Genomic DNA, 27,485 nt, shown 5'->3' on the forward strand with positions numbered 1-27,485 from the left:
ACCTCTACACCTTCATAATCTTCAAACCCATCTTGAACATATTCCCAAACATCATTTGATATGAGTTGGGTCTTCATCTTCACACACCAAAAATCATAGTTTTCTCCATTGAGAAGTGGAAAAGAAAGTGGTAGAGCTCCCATGTTTTGATTGCTTGAACTTGCCATTGTTGTAGACTTTCTAGGGTTTTGTTTCCCCTTCACAAATCTTCACTCCCAACTTGTTCTTGATCCAACCTAACTCTGATACCACTTATGTTGGCATTTTCCTAGCCTAACTTGGAGAAAGAACTAAGAAATTGGGAGAAATGGGGGCTGCCCAATACAGCAATAGCAGCCGAGAGCAACAAGAAAACATGGGAAGAGAAAGGGGTCTCTATGGATACAAGCAGCAGCAAAAAAAAACGTAAAAGAGGGGCTGCTATTTCTTTTTCATTTCATTACTCCTTTAAATACTAGGGTAGACTTACACATAAAACAAATTAACTTGGGCTATAGCAAACAAAAGAGCCCAATTACAAAAGGAAATAAAGTAGCCCATTAACATTTGGCCCAAACACAACAAAATACTTGGTCCAATTACAAAAAGATAATAAAGCATTAATTTTAACAGCATCAGGTTATAGAGATGCGAAAGATTTAAGTACGAAAAACTAGAAGTGAAGTTGAAATCAAAACTTCCTCATACATAAACGGAAACCAAACTTCTGTCTTGGACATTAAAAGTGGGAATGCAAGCAACAAACCAAGGCTAACTAATTTCTGAACTCTCACACTTTCAGTAAATGTCACACAAGTAAACTCAACTAAGTTACCTTGCAAATGAGTTCTCCCTTGAACCCCCCAGCAACAAGCAACCTATCTTTTACTGCAATTGTGTTAACTTGAGTCCGGGTAAATCCTTCCAGTAGACTTCCTTGATGTTTCTATATGGATCGAGCAAAGACATCGAATTAATTCGTAGAAGACCAAAAATACAGAAATACAAGTTTTTCTTGTTTTAAGACACACACACAACATAGAGAGATCGAGATAGAAACGGGAAGCAAGCCAAAATAGAGGGAATCATGAGAATCACCTCACATGGTGCGACATGACCAGAAACATTAAGAACCTCAGTCTTGTTACAAGTTAATGCAGACCAATGAGTAACAGAAAAATGTGACTGAAGGTAAACATCATGCTTTGATGTAGCCCAAACCGAGTTCCTCAACTGCAACACCAAGCACAAAATTTCTGTCAGTCAACTATGCTACAAATCAAAGAAGTAGCTAACTCTAGAAAACTAAACAATATTCTCATATAGGTAATGGCGTTATGCCATAAACTTATAATATCATTTAACCTAAGTCCATCACCAACATGATTTAAGGATTTGGGTATGTCATATGCAGCACATAATATCAATAAACAAGAATGAAAAAGTTAGTGTAAGAACATGCATTACTGACATGCATGGGAAACTCTTATCTTGAAATGTCCAAAACAATGCGACACAATTTATAGATATGGTCATTCACGTGTGCGGTATTAATAAATTTCTAAAGTTATGGGCTTCTCAATCCCAGTGATCAGCCTCTCTCACCTTTTATGAAACTAAGGTCTTAGCATTCGTGGTATAATTCGTTGTATCTTTCTCTGAATTGTACTAATCATTCTCTTCTACGATTGGAGTACACAGTTTGAGTGTAAACCAACATTCGTCCCATATCTCTTACAACTTCTACAAAGCTGGCATATGATTGGTGGTATGCACCTATGCAGCACATACACATCACTTTCCAGGGCATTGCGGATAGTGTAGTGGGCCGAAATATCCGAAGGTTCAGAAGGGTCGAGTGGACCAAGAGGGTAATGCCATGTGTAGACCCTTCATTCAATTGTCTCGACTCATCTGTAAGTAGATTTGCACCCTGACACCTCACAACATTCATTTCCCGAAGGATTGGAGGGTTCGGGATATTCTGCCGAGCTTCGAGGTCTTTTCCGAGTGTCATGGAGCTAGTTTCGCTCGGCAGTTATCTATATCATTCGGTGAAGTTTTCTACCTTTGGCCCTATATTTGCTCGATAAGATTGACCCTGTTCAGAACTAGAGTGGCTGCTGTTCTTTATTATCACAGTATGAATTAGGGTTTACAACATAGAGTATTTATATTGACTCTATTCTAACCCTAATCTGGTATTTGGATTGTATCCCAAAAATATCCCTGTACGAACCCTACCGTACAATGCCCCCCGCACCTCCCAATAACATATGAGCCATAGTTCTAACAATCTCCACCTTGGCGAATTCACTCTCGCCCCTTCAGAAGATAACCATCACTATCTAATAAGTTGGGGGGATGCCTCCATTTTCCTAGCACCGGGAGACATTAACCAAGTCCAAGCAATGCTTGAACTTGTCTGCAGTAATCGTCTTTGTCAACATATCAGTTGCATTCTCAGAAGTGTGCACCTTTTCCAGTATCAAATCTCGTACATCAATCAACTCTTTCACCTTGTGAAACCTCACGTCGATATGCTTGGTTCAAGCATGATACACTTGATGCTTTGCCAAATAAATGGCACTCTGACTATCACAATGCAACTGAACTCCACCTTTATCTATGCCAAGCTCCTTAACAAACCCTTTCAACCATAATGCTTCCTTAGCTGCCTCAGTCACCGCCATATACTCAGACTCAGTAGTGGATAAAGCCACAAGAGGTTGTACCATGGATCTCCAACAAATAGGCCCACCCATAAGTGTAAACACATAACCAGTTGTAGACTTTCTGTCATCCAAACCCCCAGCATAATCCGCATCCACATACCTAACAACTGAAATCTGACCCCGTTGCCTACCAAACATAATCCCGCGATTTGAAGTACCTTTCAAGTATCTGAACATCCACTTGACTGCCTTCCAATGCTCTTTGCCTGGTTTGGCCATGTACTTACTGACTGTGCCAACTGCATGTGCCAAATCAGGCCTCGTACAAACCATTGCATACATTAAGCAACCCACTGCACTTGCATAAGGCACCCTTGACATATCCTCAATTTCTTCATCTGACACCGGACACTGAGCTGAAGATAATCTGAAATGACTTGCCAATGGAGTGCTGACCGGTTTGGCATTATTCATACTAAACCTCTCCAACACTTTCACCACATAATTCTTTTGAGATAACCACAACTTACCAGTTGACCTATCTCTGCGAATCTCCATCCCAAGTATCTTCCTAGCCGCTCCTAAATTCTTCATGTCAAACTCTTTACCCAATAAAGACTTCAACTTGTTTACCTCAACCATACTCTTTGCAGCAATCAGCATATCATCCACATAAAGAAGCAAGAAAATATAGGAACCATCATCAAGACTCTTAACATAAACGCAACAATCATACTCACAGTGTGTGTACCCAATCCGTACCATGAAAGAGTCAAACCTCTTATACCATTGTCTTGGAGACTGTTTCAGCCCATAAAGGGACTTCTTCAACTTACAAACAAGATGCTCAGTCTCTGGCTGCTTGAACCCCACAGGCTGTTCCATGTATATGACTTCCTCCAAATCACCATGGAGGAATGCCGTTTTCACATCCATTTACTCTAACTCCAGATCATAGCTAGCCGCCAATGCCAAGATAATCCTGATTGACGTATGCCTCACCACTGGAGAAAAGACCTCATCAAAATCAATCCCTTTCCTCTATGAATACCCCTTTGCCACTAACCGAGCCTTGAACTTTTCCCTCTCCTTTTCTGTTGCTGCCTCTTTCCGCTTGTATACCTACTTACAACCCACTGGCTTCTTTTCCTTGGGCAGTTCTTTCAACTCCCAAGTCTTATTCTTATGCAAAGGCTCCATTTCCTCTACCATGGCTTCCATCCATTGGTCCCTTTCAGAACTCGTAATAGCATCCTGAAAAGTAGATGGATTCCCACTAGTAGTAGTCAATGCATAAGAAACCAAGTCATCAAATCCATACCTCACTGGTGGCTTGATAGTACGCTTGGTTCTCCCAGCGGCCAAGCTTTGCTGCTACTGTTGATCAAGCTGTTCATCTGGCTGAGTATCACCTATATCAAAACTCTCCAGCTCAATCTGTACGCCCTGCTGTTTGCTGTTCACTTCCTCTGACTCAGAATTTTGAACTCTCTAATATGCCTTGATCATAGAGTCCTCATCAAATACCACATCCCTACTGATCACCACATTTTTTGTCTCTGAATCCCAAAGCTTGTACCATTTGACCCCTTTCTCATAACCAAGAAAGATACACTGTCTAGACTTCGCATCAAGCTTTGACCTCTCATCACTGGGAACATGAACATAGGCTGGACACCCAAAAAACTCTCAACCCTGAGTAGTCAACCTCTTTCTCTGTCCACATCTCCTCAGCTACCTCCCATTCAAAACAGCACTCGGTGACCTGTTTATAACAAAGCATGCCATACTCACTGCTTCTGCCCAAAAAACCTTCGGAAGTCCAGCATTCAATCTCAAACACCGTGCCCTTTCTGCAATGGTTCTGTTCATTCTTTCTGCCACCCCATTCTGCTGTGGTGTCTTCCGAACTGTAAAGTGTCGCTGAATCCCATGTTTCTCACAAAACTTCAGAAAAGGCCCATTCTTGAATTCTTTCCCATTATCTGTCCTGAGGCACTAAATCTTTTTCCCTATCTGGTTTTCCACTTCAGCTTTCCACACTCTAAACTTAGCAAAGACTTCAGACTTGTGCTTCATGAAGTACACCCAAACTTTCCTTGAAAAATCATCAATACCTTAGAAATATAGAGATCCTCTTTTCGAAGCTACCCTTACTGGTCCCCAAATGTAGTCAAGAATTCCCTTCGTTCTATGAGTTGCATTCCTAAACTGCCCCTTACACTGTTTCCCCAGAACACAAAACTTGCAGAAATCCAATTTACATGATTTAACCCCTTTCAGCTGATTCCTCTTATGCAGCTCTAACATCCCACGCTCTCCCATATGTCCCAACCGCATATGCCAAAGCATAGTATCATCAGTATCGTCTGTTGTAGTGGCAGCAGCTCCACCTACAACTGTACTCCCTACCAACTTGTAAATATTACCAGGAACTTTATAAGCCTTCATCATCACCATAGCACCCTTCGTTACCTTCATGACTCCACTCTCTGTTTTATACCCACAGCCATTGGAGTCTAAGGTTCCCAACGAAATTAAATTCTTTCTCAATTCTGGAACATGTCTAACATCCCCCAAAGTTCTCACAACACCATCACACATTCTGATTTTAATTGTACCTATTTCTATGACTTTACACGATGCATCGTTACCCATAAGAATATTACCACAATCTACTAACCTATATGTGTTGAACCATTCCTTGATAGGAGACATGTGAAAAGAACATGCTGAATCCATAATCCACGAATCTGCCATGTGATATGAACTTGTTGAGACCGAAAGCATATCACCATCATTTGACTCCTGCTCCACAACGTTTGCAAAAGTTGACCCATCTTTCCTCTCCCCTGCCTTTCCCTTCTTCTTCTAGTCAGTTCCCTTACTCTTCTGCGGACAGTCTTTCTTCATGTGCCCCGGTTCATGACACTTGTAACACTTGAACTCAAACGTGCCCTCGGACCTGTTCTTTGACTGAGACCTCCCACGCCCCGAAACTGATTTACCCCTCTCATTCTTCCTGCCACGATCCCCGTACCCCTTAACCACCAGACCTTCACCAGACCTGTTCTTTGCTTGCGTTGATTATACGCTAGAAGGGCTGCAGTGACTTCCTCCAGTTCTAGGGTTTCTTTCCCCCAAAGTAAGGTTGTAACTAGGGTTTCGAGAGAAATCAGTAGTGAACACAGTAACATCAGCGCTTGGTCTTCCTCCTCAAACTTTACGTCAATCCGTTTCAGGTCGCTCACAACCTGATTGAACGTGTTAATATGCTGAATCAGATCAGCACCCTCGGCCATCTTCAACCCAAACAGTTTCTGCTTTAGAAACAGTTTATTCGTCAACGATTTTGACATATACCTGCTCTCCAGTTTAGTCCAGACCCCAGCCGACGATTCATCACCCAACACGTGATACATAACTTCGTCTGCAAGACACAGACGAATCGTACTCATCGCCTTCATCTTGAGTTCTTCCCAATCGTCGTTAGACATGGCTTCTAGCTTCGCCTTCAATCCCTTGTACAAGCCCTTCTGCACCAACAGATCCTTTACCCGCTGTTGCCACAATCCGAAATTCGAAGTTCCATCGAACTTCATCACATCGAACTTCAAAACAGACGAACTCGATGACATCGTTCTTCTGTGTGATCTAAAATAGCCTGTAGCTCTGATACCACTTGTTAGGATCGACACACACACTCACACGATTTACGAATATAAACAATAAAGAATCAACACAGAAATATACGTGGTTTCCCAAAACCGGGTACGTCCACGGGAGCGAGAGCGGCTGCTGTTCTTTATTATCACAGTATGAATTAGGGTTTACAACATAGAGTATTTATATTGACTCTATTCTAACCCTAATATGGTATTTTGTCTGTATTCCAAAAATACCCCTGTACGAACCCTACCGTACAACACCCCTCGCACCCCCCAATAACATATGAGCCATAGTTCTAACAGAGACCGCTGTTCTAAAACCTTCTAGAAGCTTCCAGAGATACATGAGTTGTCATCTCTGATAACCGAAGTGACGTCTCTAATTGATGTGACTTGTCTGACATTGACTAATGCAGCCAAGCAGTTCTCGAGAAGCGGCGTTCATTAAATGCCTCTGATTCATGACGTCATCTAAACGTGGCTAAGCACGTGGGTGGTAGAGCCAGCCTGTCCAGCATCCAAACATCCTAACCTATAAATAGAGGAGAACCCCTCCTGGGAAGAGGTTCAAATCTTTTTACTCAATACACTTCTCTCTCTCCTTACAAATCTCTTACAAAACTTCTTTCCTCCGTCTCCACTTACTAACTAGTTCGTCGGAGCTTCTTCCTGGAGGAATACCTCCCTCCGGTTCTGCAGGTACACGAAGATCGCCGTCGCATCTCCACGATTCATCGGATAAAAGAATGGTTCAAGAAGGTCACGGATAAATCAGCCCCCCACAGATAGCATTCAACTAGTTTTACAATTCATGCTTACTTTTCCAAGAAACTCATATGTCATTCAGCATTTACATCCTGGCTGTCCGGGGCTTCAGATTTGGATCTCAAAATCAACATAGAAACCAAGGGATACGGGGGCAGGTATTGGTTTGCACAGAAACCAATTCAAAAAAAGCGGACAACCAAAGGTTTGGCACATTGCGCAGATTGCACCTAAAGCTAGGGAGCTATTCGTCATTTAAATACCATTGCAGGTCACATTCCAAATGTGATGAAACGTTTTGCAACTCTAAAATAGAAGAATAGTTCGTAAAAGCAATATGGAGCCTTAGAGTCGGAGAGAAAATAATCTAATACAATCAAATTCTGTACCTGAGACCAAAACTGAAAAAGAGAATGTCATCCAACCTGGAAATGAGGTATCGTTGATTTCACAGATCTTGAATTACGTCTGAACTCATAATACATACCCCCTTTCATTGTGACATTGCAATCCTATTCACAACAGAAACATGAGGCGTTAATGAGTTTACATCGTCATGGCAACAGAACATTAAAAGCATCGCAACAGCAGCTGAGAAAACGACCAATGGGCTTACTTTCTTTGACCCCTTGCCAGATTGAGGGATGTCCTCATAATTCTTGTACTGTTCTAGCCTAGTTTGCCTATACTTTTCCCTTGTGATATTAAGCCTCTCCCAAGGAATTCCTTGGATATCTTTGCCTTTCCTAGCTTGAGCAGCAGAAGTGTCTGCCATTTTGTTGTTCTAAACAGGACCAAAAAAATTAGTCATTCTCATATCCAAAGCTTGACTGAAAATACATCTGAACATTACTCCAAACAGAGCCACCAGTAAAGAGGAAATAACGAACACTAGGTGGTAAAATTTGCAGTTGTCTAGTGTATAAAAACTAGTTCAGTGCTCAACAGTCATCCAAAGTTACCGATTTCCAATGCCTAAAGCAATGCGATTTGAACACAATTAAAATGAATTATGAAACTATTAATCACCCCCGTCAACGAAGCTAATTTATATAGTTATATGAGAAGATTTTTTCTTTAAAATCGGAACAAACAGAGTTCTTCTTGTATCTGCGAACAAAGTATAAACTTGTTCATGTAACACCGAGGGGTAGCTTAGTTTTCATGTAACACCGACACTTCTAGAGATCACCGTATCGGAGTGAGAAACTTCGGAAACACGTGACATGACGGGAACACTTCGCAAGATCCTAAATCATATGAATACAATATCAACGTGCATACGTTACCTAGAAGCAAAGTTAAAGGGAGGAGTAGGGATCACGGCTAGAAACTTGGTCTAAGATCATATACTAACAATAAAAATTGGGAACTGATTTTCGCGCTCCAAGATTTGCTGCAGGCGCTCCACATTTTTGTTTTTATACTGTGATGTTGCTGGCAACATCAGTGTATATTTTGTTTTTACACTGTGATGTTGCTGGCAACATCACAGTGTAAAAACAAAAAGGTGGAGCGCCTGCAGTAAATCTTGGAGCGCGAATATCAATTCCCTAAAAATTATCCACTTTTTAAGCAAATTTCTTTTTCTGATGAAAGCTCCTGACAATCATATGTATTAGCTATAATGGTAGTGGTTACAATTAAAGATTTAAGCAAATTCATTAAACCAACAAAAAGTTGAACATTAAAAAAAGATCAAAACAAAGCCTATGGTGCTCTCGCATGTAAGGATTACGAAAGGGTAAACCTACATATTGAAAAAGCGTTCGAGTCTGGGAAGAATAAAATTTTTCAAACCTTGAAACACAAATCAGCAACCCCACCACAGCTTTTCTCCAAAAATAAAAAATAAGAAATTGACAAAAAAAGAGAGAGAAAAGAAACAAATTGCAAACTATTTTCAATGGCATTAACACATTGTATCCCCTTACCTTTATGGACACAAATCAGCAACCCCACCACACCTTTTCCCCCCAAAATAAAAAAAAATTTGACAGAAAAGAGAGAGAGAGAAAAGAAACAGATTGCAAACTATTTTCAATGGCATTAACATGTTGTATCCCCTTACCCTTATGGGAACCTTTGTTGTTGTAGAGAGAGAGCAGCGTTTGATAAGTGTGTGAGAGAGAGAGAGAGATGACTTTTATTCTTTCTATCTAAATAAATTTCTAGCCCTAGGACTCTTTGGTAACCTCCGTAGGATTTTTGGGATAACTTTGAACCATCGGATTTATGTAGAAATAAGTTTCAAAAACCGTCCTAGCGTATGATATAGAGTTTTCGCAATGTAAGATCTAATTAGTAGTAATTGTGCAATTAATATTGTTTGAGAGAGAGAGAGGGAGAGGGAGAGCTGTAGAATTTATGAACCAAATAAATGGTTATGATTTATAGAGAGCTAAGATTCAAAAACCGTTCTCCCTTATTATGTAGATATAGATAGTTATCCCAACAAAATGCAACCATTACAATATCTCAAAATTCAACCTTTGAAAATTAATCTTCTCAATTCCATACCATGCATTGTCAATTCCATTCCATTGTCTAATCCATTATATCGAACCAAACGTACCCTAATGGGTTAAGGCTTATGGGAGTTGATAATCAGTGTATTTCACCGTTGGGACTATTTTGTGTAAAGGACACTTAGAGCAATTTTTTTGGGGGGCCACATATACATACATATATATAGGGGTCCTCGAATTTTTTGGACACTCATTTTTAACCTTTTTTTGGGGGCCGAAGAGTATGCTTTTCTTGCCTATCCTCTAAGCTGGCCTTGGGAGTCTCTAAATCTTCATCAAGTTTTTCATCATTAGGGTCACTTTCTTTGCCACTTGTGCTACATTCATAATCCAAAGAAATTGGCAAACTTAGAAACTAAAAAAAATATTTAAAAATTTGAAGCATCAAATGAATAATAACTGATAAATATTCAGAGACAATTATTTATTAAGTGACACAAGAACAATTTAAAAATCCTAACCTCCATGGATACCTCTTTCGTATAAGTCCCGTCTCGTAAAATCTCTGAATCTTCATCGAGATCTATTACCTCCAACACTGGGAATGCATCCTGCAGCAACATTGATGTTATCTTGCTTATCGTCAGTAAATAATTGAATCATTTATGATAATTGGAATTAACATTTCTGACGACTATTGAGGCATGTTCATCTAATAGGATCCAGGAGCTAGTAGCTAATTAAAGATCCACTTCACCATTTGTCAGCAGATTACAAGAGAATGGATACATATATATTGTACCCAACGATAAAGCCATTCGCTATATTATATGGTCGCGGACAAATATAAAACCCCTATAGGAGAAAAAATAACCTCGTGGAGTTATTATAAGCACGAAATTGTAATTGTCATACTATTAAATTGTTAAGGAAAAGTCTTCAATACACACCTCTTTAAGGTATGCACCATATGCACCTATTGTGTGGTTCATATTGTGTTCATAAAAAAATTACTTGTAGGACCGGTCATTCATAACATTTTATTTCGTATCGTAATTTTTATACTAAAAGTTTGTAACTTTTCATCAATATGATTCGTAATTTTTTAGCAATAGATTCATAATATTTTGGGAATCATAACATTTTGGTGTGTTTCAATGAAGGTGCATATGATGCACACCCAAATAAGGAGTGTGTATTGTAACACTTCCCGATTGTTAACCACCAACTCATCTAAAAGCTTAAGGTGTTAGAAAGGACAACTTTTATTATTTATACCTTCAACACGCCCCCTCACGTGCAAGGACGGAACCAGAATTTCGCAAATGCGGGGCCGAACTATGAACAACAAGATTTTGAAATTTTTAGGTTTGAAAATCTTATAGTTTGTTTGGTTGAGGTTTTTCGGGTAGTAAGTTGAGAGAGATAAAAAGAGGTATTAGATTAATAATTGAAGGAAAAACTTATGGAAAATCGTGGCACAGAGAGAGAAATTGAGTTTTGGGGCCCAAATGAGTACATTTTTAGAGGATTTAAATGTCCTAGTAACACCCAACATAATATACAATATATAGGTGTTCTTGACAAACAAAAAATAAAAATACTATTTTTTTTTAAAAATGAAACAACGCGGGGGCCGTGGCCCCCATACGCCCAAAGCTAGCTCCATCTCTGCTCAGGCATAGTAAGACTATCCTCCATGAGCGGGCTGTACACGTGTAAATATTTTAACATTAAGTAGGCGGTGAGATTCGAACATAGGATTTATTTTCTGCTCTGATATCATATTAAATTGTTAATCACCAACTCATCTAAAAGCTTAAACTGTTAGAGAGAGGGGCAACTTTTATTATTTATATCTTTAACACATATTGTTCTCCACATCTCTCATAAACCCCCAATTTGTGTGTTAGAGAAAGCTTTAATTAAGTTTTTTATGGCATTCGATATCTTACCTGCTTGTATGTTTTTAGAGTGGTCGCAGCCAGTGGGCATCATGCAAACCCCTCCATGTGACTAGGCACTCTAGGCCCAACAATCCCTCTGTCAGGATAATGCCCTCACGATTCAAACTCATGAATTTCAAGCTCTAATAACACTCATGGGCTTTAATTTGCTTGTGTAACCAAATTCACGAGGGAACTCCATGCCCATCAGTAAAAATCATTTCACGTAGGGGTGATAAACAAGCAAATTAAAACAAGCGAATAGGTAGTTTATGGTTTTAAAACTTAACAAACTTCAAAAATATGTTCGAGCTCAGCTAAGTTATGAGACAAGTCGATCTCCAATGAGTTTTAATCAATCCAAACACGAGCCGATCTCATAGTAGTTTAAATTTTTTTATACATAAAATTAGACAAATGAAACAAGTACTAGCGTGTTCAAGCTTGGTTTGAAACCAAAACGACTTTCGAAAAAATGTCAAGCTTGATTTGTTTATGTAATAAACCAATCTTGAACAATCTTTTAACAAACGAAAACAAACTCAAACTCAAATAGCTTGGTTTGTTTAGCGGTCCTAATTACCGAAAACTTTATTAATCCAGTTCAGAATTTTTGACATTCTGTTGGTTTACCTTTTACGTGTGGTGGAATTGGTATGTGATAACCATAGGACTACTTTAATATTCCAGTTAAGTTTATTCGATAAACTAATTTGCCAATATTTGGGAATCATGTCTTAATTTTTTAATTGCAATGAAACTACAGGATTGTGCCCACTTTTATGTGCTTTCCATGACCATAATTAATTTGTACCTTGTTGGAGAAGAAGAGTTGCGTTTCACTCAATATGAAACTTTTGAGATTAGGCAAATCCTCGAGTTCCAGGGTCTTTAACTGAGGGAACCGAATGGTATCATTGTTGTTGGTGGCTTCTTTCTCCTTTAGGTTGTTTGAGATTATCACCTCCATCTTCCTACATTCCAGTATCAAGAGTCTTTGCAGATTCTTAAACTGAGGAAGCATATAGGAGGGCAATACATACTCCAATTGGTCACAATCCTCAACTTTAATCACCATAAGTTCGCAGAAGGATTTAGCTTCTTTCTCTCGTTCTGAGAGTGGTCGGTTGCTCCAAATTCTTGTTATCTTATCTAATTTTGTCAATAACAATCTTTCCAGGACAGGAAAAGCAACCTGCAAAGTTGTGTACAAAACTTTCATTAGTGATCAAATGAAAAATAATGAAGTCCAATCAAGCTCTAGCGATAACCCATCTATATATGCTCAGAAGCACGAGATTCGAGTCAAAACTTGGAGAGCTATGGAAGATATATTGACTCAATTCGATCACCTTTCTCATTCTTCTAAATTCCAATTTTTGTAAGAGCTCTTGAAATTGGCTACTCCAAACACACCATGCCATATTTGTTGCACTTAATTTCCATTGCATTTGGTAAATTCACACTACGGAGTACTATTTTAATGTATAAAATTAATCATTTATTAGATCAAAGCCGTATAAACTAATAATATTTTACATTGCCCTTTTATTATCATGTATCATGTATGTATGTATCCTACCATATTAAGATTCAATCAAAAGTTTTCGAACTTAAACATTGAATAAGTATAAACGTTCCATACACAATAATTACTTAAATAATCAAGTTTTTCAAATATGTACTAAATAATATAAATTTTCAATGCAGTCTCTTTTTTCTTTTTTTTCTAGACCCATACAATCAGAAATCACTGATGGCCAAACAATAACAAATTTGTAAAATATACCAAAATTAGAATTTTATTTCACATGTAAAACCAAAAAATGTACAAACTGATAAAATCATAAAAAGAGAAAATATTAGTAATTGATAAATTTATCGAAATTAAATTATGCATGTAAAAACTTGAAACTCCCCTGTCCTTGGGATAAAATTGTATAGTTCTAGCCCCTACCCAGGGATATATCATATGAATAATTGTATAGTTCTAACCCCTGCAGAACTTGAAAACTATCGATCACAAAAATCACATGGCAAATGAAAATAGTGCCTATGAAATAGAAACACAAAAGACACATAGATATACGTGGCTGGAAAACCTCAATGCGAGAAAAAATTATGGGAGTCACACCAGTGCACTATAATCGAAGAAACAATGGAGTACACGTATTCTCTCTTTTTCGCCGATTAAAACCGGAAAACCTTAACGCGAGAAAAAATTATGGGAGTCACACCAGTGCACCATAATCGAAGAAACAATGGAGTACACGTCTTCTCTCTTTTTCGCCGATTAAATAAAAGTCTTCTTTCTTCTCTCCTCCTCTCTATTTTTTCGGAAAAACGAATTAACCCTAATCACATAGCAATTGTGTTTCAATTAAGCCAAATACGAGATAATCTTGAGTAGCTTAAATTTTTTTTATACATAATTAGACAAACATAACAAGTAGTAGCTTGTTCAAGCGCTTGGTATGAAACCTTAACGACTTTCGAAAAAAAGTTCAAGCTTGATTTGTTACGTAACCAAACCAATCTTGAATAAATTTTTAACAAACGAGCACAAGCTCACACTCAAGTAGTTTGATTTCTTTAGCAGTTCTAATTACCGGAAACTTTAATATTTCAGTTCAGAATTTTTTTTTTCTGCATTTCTACTGGTTTTGTTGGTTTACCTTATACGTATGGTGGAATTGGTCTGTGATAACCGTAGAACTACTTTTCAAAATTGTAAAAATAATCCAGACCAAATAGCAATGTAGAGACAAATGTAGTTATTAAATTAGCCTACGGATTCATTGACTCTGCAAAATTTCCGAAGATAGTTTTGGGCCATCTGTTAAGTTTACACGATAAACTAATTTGCCTAATAAATTTGGTAATCTCAATTAATTGCGGATCAACTACTCTTTTTCTAATTGCGATGAAACTACAGGATTAAGTGAAAAGGGTACAGACCTTAATTTGTACCTTGTTGGAGAACAAGAGTTGCGTTTCTTCACTACATATGAAACTTCTGAGATTAGGCAAATCCTCGAGTCCCACTTCCTTTAACTGAGGGAACCCAATGGTATCATTGCTGTTGGTGGCTTCTTTCTCCTTCAGGTTATTTGAGATTATCACCTCCATCTTCCTACATCTCTCTATATGGAGTTCTTGCAGATTCTTTAACTGAGGAAGCATATAGAAGGGTAATACATACTCCAATTGGTTACAATCAAACACGTCAATCTTCATAAGTTGGCAGAAGGATTTAGCTTCTTTTTCTAGTTGTGAGAGTGGTTGGTTGTTCCAAATCCTTGCTATCTTATCTAATTTTGCCAATAACAATATTTCCACAACAGGAAAAGCAACCTGCAAAGTTGTGATACAAAACATTCATTAGTGATCGAACGAATAATAATGAGGTCCAATCAAGCTAGCTCTAAAACCCATCTCTGCTCATAATTAAGCACGAGATTCGAGTCTCAAATTAAACTCTAAGAGCTATAGAAGCATATTGACTCAATCCGATCACCTTTCAGTATTCTAAATTCCAATTTTGGTAAGAGCTCTTGGAATTGGATATTCAGACACATCGTGCCATATTTGTGGCACTTAATTTCCATTGCATTTGGTAAATTAACATTACGGAGTACTATCTTAACGTGTAAAATTAATCATTTATGAAATAAAAGCCGCATAAACTAATAATAAGATTCAATCAAAAGTTTTCAAACTTAAACATATAAGTATAACTTACCCATTCCATACACAATAATTACTTAAATAAACAAGTATTTCAAATCTGTACTAAATAATATAAATTTTCAATGAAGTCTTCTGTTTTTTTTCTAGAGCCGTAAAATCAGGAATCACTGATGGCTAACAATCATCCACTAAATAACAAATTTGTAAAATATACCAAAATTAAAATTTTACTTTGCAGCTAAAACCAAAAAATGTACAAACTGATAAAATCATAAAAAGAGAAAATATTAATAAATGTAATATACTTGCCAAACTCAAAATTGATAAATTTACCGAAATTAAATTATGAATGTAAAAATTTGAAAGTGTGAACTGATAAAATTATAAGAATATTTGTACTTAATGAAAAGTTTGTCACGTGAATAAACATAGTATATTAACGAAAATAATTTTTTAATGAGATTAGTAATTAGAGAAATATTTTTTTGTGAGATTAGTAAATAGAGAAATAGGATAGTTTAACATATTGGTTGATCACCACAAAAAGTGATCATGTTGCTAAAGTAATATACATGCCAAATTGAGAAATTTCTCAAATTTGAAATCAGAGAAAATTGGTAAATTGTCGTATTGGGTATACATTTGTCCAAATTGATAAATTTACTAGGCATGGAAAAATGAAAAAGCGCCGACTGATAAAATCATAAGAGTGATAAATATTGCTAAATGCAATATATCTACCAATATGAAAATTTTGTTTAGACTAGAAAACATGAGAAATAATAAATTAACTTATGCGGAGATTATATACTTATCATAGCCCGAAAATGGCGTTCTTCAACATTGATGATGTTGTTGGGTACGTCAGGCTACAGGTGTGGCTCCAATATGTTGGGTACGTCAGGCTACAGGTGGTAGCGCCTCTCAGTTACGCATCAAGTCTTTATCCAATTTCAACCAAACTACAGGATCATAGAAACTTTATGTGCTTTTCATGGCCATGCATGATCAAGTAAAAAGGGTAAGGACCTTTGTACCTTGTGGGAGAAGAAGCCTTGCGTTTCAGTATAGAAACTTTTGAGCTTAGGCAATGTCCAAAGTTTCACTCTCTTTAACCGAGGGAACACAATGATGTCATCATTGTTCACAGGTCTGCACCAGGATTCAATCTCTAAATGTTTTTGGGCAGGGGAAGCAACCTGCAAAGTTGTTTACAACACATTCAATAATGATTGAATAACAATGAGGTCCAGTCAAGCTCTAAAATCAATTAAAATGAGGATTCATTCTAGTATGTTATAAATGTTTCTTAGAGCAACTAACTCCAACCATGCTCAATATCTTCGATTGAGATTGAATAACAATGAGGTCCAATTAATTATGAAGCTCTCAAATCCATCTCGGCTTAGAAGCACAAGATTCGAGTCTCAAAATATGGAGAGCTATGGAAGACATATTGATTAATTCGATCAACTTTCAATCTTCTAATATCCAGACACATCATATTAATTTGTTGCAATTTCCAATTTTCCATTTTATTTGATAAACTACTAGCTAGAACTCAAAACCCTATTAGTACCGCAAATATATTGAGCTTGCCTAGAGGCTTGAAGACTAATACTTAAATGGTTCTATTGGAAAAAATTATCATATAGAACTTGACAAAGAGTACATTGAGGCGAGACCAAATATAGATCACCGAGATTGAGGTGCCGTAAGAGGTCCACAAAAAGAAAGGAAAAAGAGAAAAAAATACATTCAATGAAAATTGAATGAGCCCGACGACAAACCGCTCACAACTGAATGGTTCTATATGATAATTGGTTGCCACTCAGTAATCTTTCTTTTCATAACCGTAGTCCCTTATCACCCTCTAGTTGCATTTGATAAAAGATTTTCATTCAAATATGTGTTTGAAGTTGTGAACTACGATTATATTAGATTAAATCGAATGAAAAGGATATTTTAACTTCTCTATTTTTTTAGTAAAAAACACAAAATAAATCAAGGTTTCAGAAAACACAACATTTCTAGTTACTCTAAATCCTTAACTAATATTTATCCAGAGTCAAATAAGGAAATTAAAACCAAAAAATGTTTTAACCACATTGCAATGGTCCGTCAACATCCGAATATGACGAGTGCTGCATTGATTGTATGAGACTTTGGACATAGTTGGAGCAAACGAACCACTTGAGAATATCAAAGCACATTTGATCGACGAACATGGCCTCTACAAGGACTAGCTCATGCTATTGATTGGGTTTTTTCCCGCCCATATTTTCCCAAGTCCCAGTGCAAAATTTAATTGCTATGTAGCAGTGACACGCCTAACTGGCCCCATAGCCATGTTGGACATGCCGGAGATACGTATACTAATTTAAGTAAATTTAAGCCAGGGATAATGAGGAATAGCTTATGTGTTTCTTTCATGTCACTAACTCATATTACCCAATTTCCATTTTTGGCTGTTAAATATCATAGAACAATAGTCATAAAATCTTGTTTACTAGAGTACTTATGCTGAAGAGAAAAAAATAAAGTTTAATAATATATGATCATGCCTTCTTTTCTTCCCCATCTAACAGATATATGTTACGACAGATTTTCACAACTTCGGAAAGAAGATTAATTGACAGTTACTACACAGAGGAAGTTGACAATTTGAGGTTTTCACAACTTCGGAAAGTAGATTTTCCCCAAGATGCTGTGGTCGCATTGGCTCAAATAATGGGGTGCAAAGTGGAACAACTTCTCATTAAATGTCTGCCGTTGGGTGCGAACCCAGGTAGGAATAAGACTTGGGATTCTGTTATTGAAAGGACTGAAAAAATTCTCAGTGTTTGGAGGTCTCGGTGCATCTCATCAGGGGGAAGGCTGACTCTTATCAACTCCAACACTGGTAATGTCCCTATTTATTTCCTATCTCTATTTAAAATGCCAGTTGCAGTAGCGAGGAAATTGGAGAAACTACAAAGACAGTTCTTTTGGGGTGATTCGATCGACAAGAAGAAGATGCATTTGGTTAAATGGGAGGAGATAGCGAGGAAGAAATATGATGGTGGGTTAGAGGTGAAGAGAATGCTGCAACAGAACTTAGCTCTCTTGGCCAAGTGGTGGTGGCGTTTTGGTAACAATAAGAGTCTCTCTGAGCGAAAGTCATTAGAGGAAAATATGGGTTGGATGTAAATTGTTGGTTACCATACAGCTATGGTTCAAGCTCCACTTCGAAAATTTGGGCAAACATATGCTCCTTGGAGAACCCTTCATCTCATTTGGAGTACTCCATTCGAGAGGGCTTTAGAATTAAAGTAAACTCAGGGAATGCTACTTTGTTTTGGGAACACATCTGGTTGGGTGAGTTACCGTTAAAAGAAACTTATCCAAGACTGTTCCTATATATTATCTTCTCAACAAGGAGAAATGATCATCAATATGAGGAGAGTTGCTAATGGGGGCTTGTTTACACCATAATTTCGTAAATTAGTCGATACCGGTCGACTAGGATAAAACATGACACATGTCGACTATGTTTGGACTAATTTCAAATAAGTGCTATGCATGTCAGGGAACCGAACGGACTGATCGACGGTTGAAAGTTTTTATCAATTCAAGACACGTGTCCAATGGCGAGTTACAAGCGAATTACACACGAAGCAGTGAAAAAAGGCATTTAAGAAAAACAAATACAACATGGGATCGTGTGAAGTAACCACCTGCTCAAAAACGTGGAGGAAACAGAGGGAGAAAAGAAGTAACCGCTTGATTCGAATTAAAGGAGGGAATTCTGCCAAGTTTGAATTTCAAGTCGAAGTTGCAGCCTATAAATACAAGAATTGAAGACGATTACAAGCCCCACTCAATTGCCCAAAGACTTCTACTTTTTATCTGTACTTTACTTTTCTCGCTCTAAGAGTAGCTTGTAACGTAACTGTCTACTCGATTGTGTTCTCACCGTCGACTGACTTCTACTTTGAAGAATAATAAAGTCCATTTTGTTGTTCTTCTTTCATCTCCATTCACTTTATTAAGTTTGCTTCCAGAGAAGACCTGAAATATGGCGAGGAGCCAAACTCCACCACCATAAACACCCACATTCCAGCACACACAACAATTCTTAGTCGATCATCGACTACAAGCAAAAATTAGGCAAACAGGGCTCATGGAAGTTGTTGTTCAGAAGAAGGGCGTTTGGAAGAGAGCGTCAAGAGCTGGATAACCTAATATAGAGAATTCGAGGAGTGACTTTAATTCCAACCAAGTCTGACTATTTACAGTGGAGATGGACGGAAGACGGGAACTTTAGTGTTAAATCAGCGTATGGGTAATGGGAACAGTCTGTTCATTCAAGTAATGCTCTTCTGGGATCCCTTTGGAAGAATTTGAGCCCTCCACAAGTGGAATTGTTCGCATGGATGGCTGTCAAGGAGAAAACAGCTACCAGGTCAGTATTCTTGAGCAGGAATTTGATAAGTGAGATCCAACAAGCCTTATGCCCTCTACGTTCCTTGTATTTGGAAACCCATAAGCATTTGTTCGTTCAATGCCACTTTTCCTGGACTGTATGGTCTGTAATCTTGGAGTGGTGGAATCTCAAATGGGCTTGCCCATCTTCTGTTCCAGACTTGGCTAGTTGGTGGCTTGCTAATCTATACTACTTCTTTTAAATGTACGAAGATGTTTTCTTCTTTTTGCTTTCCACAAATGCCCCTAGCACTTGCAACTAATACCAGTTTTGTCCTACACCTCTTTCCAATGGCTCCAACCGAAACGATACAACCTGAACGACGCACCATTTTCCAACAGCTCCCAAAAAGCACCCCTTCAATCCTTCTTTACAATGGTTCGCCTTGGGAAAACCGAATTCTCCCTCACGTTTATATTTAGATTCCTCACTACCAACATTACATCCCAAAAAACAACCTGCAGATTAACACTAGTAACACCTCCAAGCACCTCCCTCCGTCTCTCAAGCGCTTCAACGGTCGCCAAACACAACCACCACCCTGTCTTCCTCTGACTTTTTCTCCATCTTCGTCCCCAACCGTCAATTGGATTCCGGACTGCTACTCAGACCCTGTCCCAGCGACAATAGTCGAAGAAGAGCCCATTTTCTGTTGCCTACAATATATAATTGCATAGTAAGTTCATTCTTTTCCATCCTCCTTTCCCCCATCTCCATAGATTGTATCCCTTAAAAAAAATGATGTTATGCATTCCAATTGTTCGATAGGGTTTCTGAAAATCGTTGATGTTACACACACCAATTGTTCATGTTACGCACACCAATTGTTCGAGGGAATTACTCAACATTTTTGGGTGCTAAGGGCTTTCTTTTCCCTTGGGGCGGAGTTACCACAATCTAGACAGTTCTAGGTCAAATACGTTTTTCGGGTTTTGAGTTCATGTCGAGCAAGCCCGATTCTGTTGCCCTAAATTTGTAACATGTACCCATGCATTAATGCTGGTTTTAACTTGTACTTGACTGTTCCTACCTTGTTTTTTGGTCCACCATTTCTTTCTTAGGAGTGGATTTTTTTTCTTGAAAAGTGAGTAGCAATGTTGGGTAAAGCATGTTTCTGTCTAAATCTTCTTCTTCTCTCACTTTAATGGTGTACACCAACTATTTAATCAATGTCACAACTCACGCCCACCAACATAACCTCCGTTTTCAAATGTTTAACTTGACTCAATCCGTAATTTCTTTGCTACGGTCCAGATAAAATATACATTGAGGGGAATATAATATCAAATGTTATCCTCCAGTCATAAAGTCAGTATCTCTTAATTAGATAAAATTGATAGCAAGAAGTGATTGTTAATTTTTTTTGAAACATTCACTTTTGCTTCTCAAGAAATGCTTAAATTAGATAATATACGATACGCATACATGAGTATTGAGTACTACAATGAACACATGCGTACTTGTAGTGAATTTGGGCAGAATGATGAACATTGTCAATTGTGAATTTTTTTTAGGGATATATGTCTGAAGTAGATGTTTACATCCACCAGAAAGTAGAGATGTATGTTATGAATGTTGACATGTCCATTTGGAGTATGGAACTAAGGACTATCTTCTTATTTAGGGAAACAAGTAAGACCCAACACTTATTCCTAAATTGTAAACAAGTAACCATTTCAAGGTCTTGTTTCTTTCTAGAAAGCCTTCACATATTGTGGAAAGGAACATTTTCCCGACTGCCTCTTGGGATGGATTGTGACAAGTACAATTGTAGGTGGAGTTTATGGTTCACAAATTCTATTTGGCACTTTTTGGTTATCTGTTTTGGTGTGTGTGCACGTGTATGAGTTTGTTGGAAGTTAGTGTTATGGGATAATTCTGACTTGTAGGCCAAAGCTTGATACCTTACTATTTCCTGGTTGTTTCATTTCTGCCAGTGGACATCTTAGATGACATGTTGGCTGGTGAAGGATGGACTATGCAGGATTAGTTGGAATACGGAGAGAGTGATTACTATCCATTACTTTAAAATGGGCACAGGCTTTATCTGCATGACATAAGAGAAGTAGTTGTACGTGCTGTTGTTCCCATGGATGAAGAAGGCAATACGGTTGTAAGTCCTCATAACCCCATATTGCTTCTCTTATTAACACGTGTAAGGGTGTACTAGATTCTTTGTTTTTGGAGATACATGTGGCTTTTGTAAGAAATTTGGGGCAGCTTCTATTAAGTGACACATGTGAAGATTTCGAAAAATTCTAAATAGTTGGATCAATCTTTAAGACTCAGTACATGTGCAATGCAGTAACTTGATCAGTTGTGTTACGTTTTTTTTTGTAATGATGTTACATTACAATAATTAACATTGCTAGAAATATGTGACATTTCCCCATTTCATGTGAAAGTTGGATTGAATAGATGAGTAGAACTAGAATACGAGACAATGAAATTTCGAATGCCTCATTGAATGGCACCTTTGAAACAAAACCTTGGTCATGCCACTGCTTGTATTAGTACCACACTAATTGTGGAGAAAAGTAACTTACAACCAATGGGAAGGGAAGAACTTGAGGGAACAATTTGAGTTTATTGTTTCCGTACCTACGTGAGAAACAGAGTGAAATTGAGTTTATTTATTGGTATTTTGTAGGGCTCTGTTGTTCTAACGTAACAAGGAACTTAATCATATTTGTTTTCCGATGTAGCTTTGGGAGAGTCTATGACTGTTATTAGTAAGGGGTATAAATAAAGGGAGAACATCATCTCTTGTCCCCCTCTCTTGAAGCCATGCACTAGAGGGAAATGACAAGATAGTATTAGTTTGGCTTTTGTCAAACGAATAGTTCAAATTTGTGTTAACCTCCAGTTAATTAAAAGCGGTCCAATTAGCTTTTTTCAAATTTGTCTTAATTCTTAACCTCCAGTTAATTTAAAAAGGTCCAATTATACACACCTTTTGGGCTGTTTGAATTTATATTAACTCTACAAATGGCTTGAAGAGCTCCATTGGCTACATACCTCCAGGTTAGTTTCTTCCTCGAGAAAGATTTTGGGGTGATCCACATGAATATTTTTTTCTTATCTCTACATTGTTTCTTTGTCCATAGAGCTACCAAATATATACATCCTCGCATGCAAAGTTCTCATTAAGAAGATTCCTGGATAACTTTTTTGCATTTGATGAAATTCGATGCAGAATATGGTATGGGAGAGAGACTATCGATGGCTGGAGATGTGTACAGTTACAGGATCATGTTGCTGGAGCTTTTTACTGGAAAGAGCTCTAACCACGAGAGTTCCACAACAGATTTAAGCTTGAAAAAATGGGTGCAAATGGCCTTCGCGACTAACGTAGATCAAGTGTTGGATCCTGGTCTGGTGCCAATCAACTGTAGTGATGTTCAGTCCATTACTTCATAGTCACAGAGTGATTGCCCAATTGCAGTACTTGGTGTTGGTCTCGCTTACATTGTTGATTTGCCAGACGGACGCATTAGCATGAGGGATGCTAGAGGGCAGTCCCATTCCTAAAATAGGCTATAGCAGGAATGCTTGATCTGTCCATCAATTTTTATATTAAGTGCTTGTGCTTTAGGTATCTGTGTTTGACTTCAAAGCTCGCGTCATGGATCAGAACTGTTTTTTTTCCCCCAGTTTTCATCTCCACCATGTATTATCAGTTGCCTAGACATTTGCCGACACAAAAGCCAATGGCCAAGAACTTATATTTGGCCATAATATTATTACTTTCTTTTACACCAGATTCTCCTTCTAGGAGCTATATCTCATAATGCATCACAATGATTTTTGTGTAATTCTTTGGTACAATCGAGGTAGATAGCCCGTGACATGGAAGGACATATCCAAGAGGCACTCAATATCAGTTGAATCCTCCATAGCTCTTCTTGGTGTCCTTGGTGATCAATGTGTTTTTTACTACTGGCTTGGAGCTAGGATACACTTCTCACAAGGTTGTTCTAACACTTATGTTCTTGACAATCTACTGAATGAGAAGCATAGGTTCAATGGATACCTAGGGCCAAAACAGTCTCAAAAAATGGAAAAAACACATACCTTTGTCTTTCATGGTTTCTTGTACAACATGAGAAATAACATGTGCAACGCACGTGCAAGATTACTAGTGGGTATAAAAATCTGGAAAAGCATATTTGGGAGTCATGCTTCTATGCTACATTATGATCTATTTGGCTAGCAAGAAATGACTACATTTTCAACAACTCAACAATACAGGCGTGGGAGGTGGAGGAATTGGTTAAAAACAAGGGTTGCGATATGGATGATGGCAAAGTTTGACATCAAAGTCTACTCAGTGGAGGATTTTAACCTTCTTCTAGATGGTATTCGAAAAGTAAGGTTGTAATGTAGTTGAGGTGTGTTATCCAATTGTCTGTTGGATGCATTTTCTTTCTATTGCTTCTAAGCGCCTTGTGCCTAGATGCTTTTCTCGATGTACCCATGTTGAGCAATATAAAATGTTTTGTTTGCCGATAAAAAAAAAATTTGAGGTTGCTCAGAAACAAGTAACAAGAATTAGGCTTCACCCATGTACACTTAGGGCTAGGGATGGCAACGGGGCGGATCGGAGGCGGATATTGCAATATCCGAATCCGAACCCTCCATCCGCCCTCCGAATCCGCCCCGAACTCTGAACGGACTATATTTTTGTCCTCCATCCCCGATCCGAACGGGGAACGGATATCCGAATCCGAATTTGGAAAAAAAAAAAACAAATTGGAACTCGATAAAAAATAAAAATAAAACTCAGATTGAAAAAAAATAAAACTAACATAGAGAGGGAGTCTCGCTGCCGCGTTCCTGAGGGGAGATTGCCGCATCTCTTCATTGCCGGAGGGTTTTTTTTTTTAGAGAGAGGGAGGCGGGTTGGGGAGGAGAGAGAGAAGGGGGAGAAGTCATGGGCAAGGAGGGTTGTGTGAAGTGAAGTCGATTGGGTAAGAGACTGACTATTGACTAACCCTAAAAATAAGAGGTATTTATATAGTCGGATGTTCGGAGGTGGATCGGATATCGGATTCGGGGCAGATCGGATATCAGATCGGGGTGGATTGGATCAGGGGCGGATCGGATATCGGGTTCGGGGTGTATCGGATCGAAGGCAGACTTACCTCCGAATCCGATCTGATCTCCAAATTTTTTTTGAAAAATAAATCCGAATCCGCCCCAAGATTCGAAATATCCGATCCGTTCGGGACGGATAACGGATCGGATACGGACAGATCGGCCGAGATGGCCATCTCTACTTAGGGCTTGTTTGGATGAGGTATTAGGTTTGGAGGTATTATGTAAAAAGGGGGCATTGGATAGTAGGGGGTATTATGTAAGAAGTGTGGGTCCACATTGATGTAACGAGGGGATTAAATAATACCTAGTTTGGATGAGGTATAAAATGAGGGGATAAGGTTGTTTTGTAGTTGAATGAAAGAGATATGGGGTATTATAAGGGGGGATTCTACATTGTCGGCTCCCACCCTAGCCTTGTGTAAGCCCCCCTCAGGGGGTATTTTGGGGGGTTATGGAGGAGGGGGTATTAAGATATCCCCCCGGTTATTGGCTTGCCAAACCACGCCATAAAGGAGGGCCCACGTATTAGAAGGGTGTATATTACAATACCCCTTTCTCTTGTGGCATCCAAACAGGCCCTTAGTTTATTGCATTGTCCACTATTCAACTTGATTACCAGCCAGCCACCAGGGCTTTTTCAACAATCAAGTAGTTTTTTTTTTTTAGGGCCATGAGCCTATCTTATCTATGAAAATTTAAAAATTGAATGGATTCAATTATCGCTTCACATAATTTCGTAATATTCAAATCTTTGTTTTTTTTTTTTTATGTTATCCGAATAAGCCAGACCAATCCTTTGTAGAACAAAATACGTAGGCAATGACTATTGTTAGAACTGTGGCTCATATGTTAAGTATGAAGAGATACTAAAGAGTTCTAGAAAAAAGGCCAAATGCCGGAGTGGATCGGAACGAGTGGAGCGAAGCACAATGAGTGGAGCGTAGCGGAGAGGTTTAGTATGGATAATGCCAAACTGGTCAGCACTCCATTGGCAAGTCATTTTAGATTATCTTCAACTCAGTGTCTAGTGTCAGATGAAGAAATTAAAAATATGTCAAAGGTGTCTTATGCAAGTGAAGTGGGTTGCTTAATGTATGTAATGGTTTATACGAGACTCGATTTGGCACACACAGTTAGCACAATCAGCAAATACATGGCCAATCCGGGCAGAGAGCATTCGAAGGCAGTCAAATGGATGTTCAGATACTTGATAGGTACTTCGAATCGCAGGATTATGTTTGGTAGGCAACAAGATCAAATTTCAGTTGTGGGGTATGTTGATGCGGATTATGCAAGGAATTTGGATGACAGAAGGTCTATAACTAGTTATGTGCTCACACTTGTGGGTGGGCCTATTTGTTGGAGATCTATGATACAACCTCTGATGGCTCTATCTACTCTTGAGTCTGAGTATATGGCGGTGACTAAGGCTACTAAGGAAGCATTGTGGTTGAAAGGGTTTGTTAAGGAGCTTGGCATAAATCAAGATGGAGTTCAGTTGCATTTTGACAGTCAGAGTGCCATTTATCTAGCAAAGTATCATGTGTATTATACTCGAACCAAGCATATCGACGTGAGGTTTCACAAGGTGAGAAAGTTGATTGATGCAGGTGATTTGATACTAGAAAAGGTGCACACTTCTGAGAATGCAGCTGATATGTTGACAAAGACGATTTCTGCAGACAAGTTTGAGCATTGCTTAGACTTGGTTAATGTCTCCAGGTGCTAGGAAAAGGGAGGCATTCCCCCAACTCGGTGGATGTTGATGGTTATCTTCTGAAGGGGCGAGAGTATATTCGCCAAGGTAGAGATTGTTAGAACTGTGACTCATATGTTAAGTATGAAGAGATACTAAGGGGTTTTAGAAAGAAGGTCAGATGCCGGAGCAAAGTGGAGCGGAACGAGTGGAGCGAAGAGCAACAAGTGGAGCATAGTGGAACGACGGTATCGTACAAGGATATTTTTGGGATAAAGTCCAAATACCGGGTTAGGGTTAAAATAAAGTAGGTATAAATACTCTATAGTGTAAACCCTATTTCGTACGGTGATAATAAGAACAGCAACTGTGTTGATTTCTTTAGGGTTAAAATAAAGTAGGTATAAATACTCCCGTGGACGTATCCGGCTTTGAAGAACCACGTATATCTCTGTGTTGATTTCTTTACTGTTTAATACTCGTAAATCGTGTGTGTATGTGTGACGATCCTAACAATTATCAATACGCTAGATATTTTCATGCAGAATCGGACAAGATTGAAACAATTTGACATGCTGATCAGCATAATATCTAGCCCTCCGTGGATTGAAGAGAAATTCCTAACCGCCAAAAAAAAAGGTACTTGAAAGACGTCATTCCACTTGAAAAGAAGGAAAATGATGGCGAAAGGAGCTCGCGCGGATAACATCAAAGAGTAAGGGTACTAGAAGAAGAAGAAACAGAGCATACTGAGTCATAGAACAAGTACCATTCATTATATTTGTCTGGTGTCCTGGGATGCGTACATGTGTGTATGTGATACTCAATAGCGTGAGAGAGTGGCCTAACTACCAGTGACAATATTACCCTATTCATATGTAAAGCATGGTTGTGCGTTAGGTAGCTGACAGCCAGCATGTAAAAAGTCCGTCAGATCTCTATGACATGAATCCAAATATGATAACGACACATGCTAGGGCGTTCCCTTTAAGCGACGCGTTGTGCCTGCCTTCGGGTGCTTCGAAAAATGAGC

At 38.5% G+C, this 27,485-nt stretch overlaps 1 protein-coding gene across 1 annotated transcript in view; it reads right to left on the reverse strand.

The window, feature by feature from the left end:
• LOC131320820 (uncharacterized WD repeat-containing protein C2A9.03-like) overlaps nt 1-27,485 on the reverse strand; it is a 139,299-nt gene that overhangs the window by 75,975 nt on the left and 35,839 nt on the right. The window contains exon 9 of the mRNA XM_058351695.1: nt 16,229-16,390. Coding sequence (XP_058207678.1) covers nt 16,229-16,390 — 162 coding nt within the window. The remainder of the gene's footprint in view (nt 1-16,228; nt 16,391-27,485) is intronic.

Source organism: Rhododendron vialii, chromosome 3a (genome assembly GCF_030253575.1).
Source record: "Rhododendron vialii isolate Sample 1 chromosome 3a, ASM3025357v1".
NCBI lineage: Eukaryota > Viridiplantae > Streptophyta > Magnoliopsida > Ericales > Ericaceae > Rhododendron > Rhododendron vialii.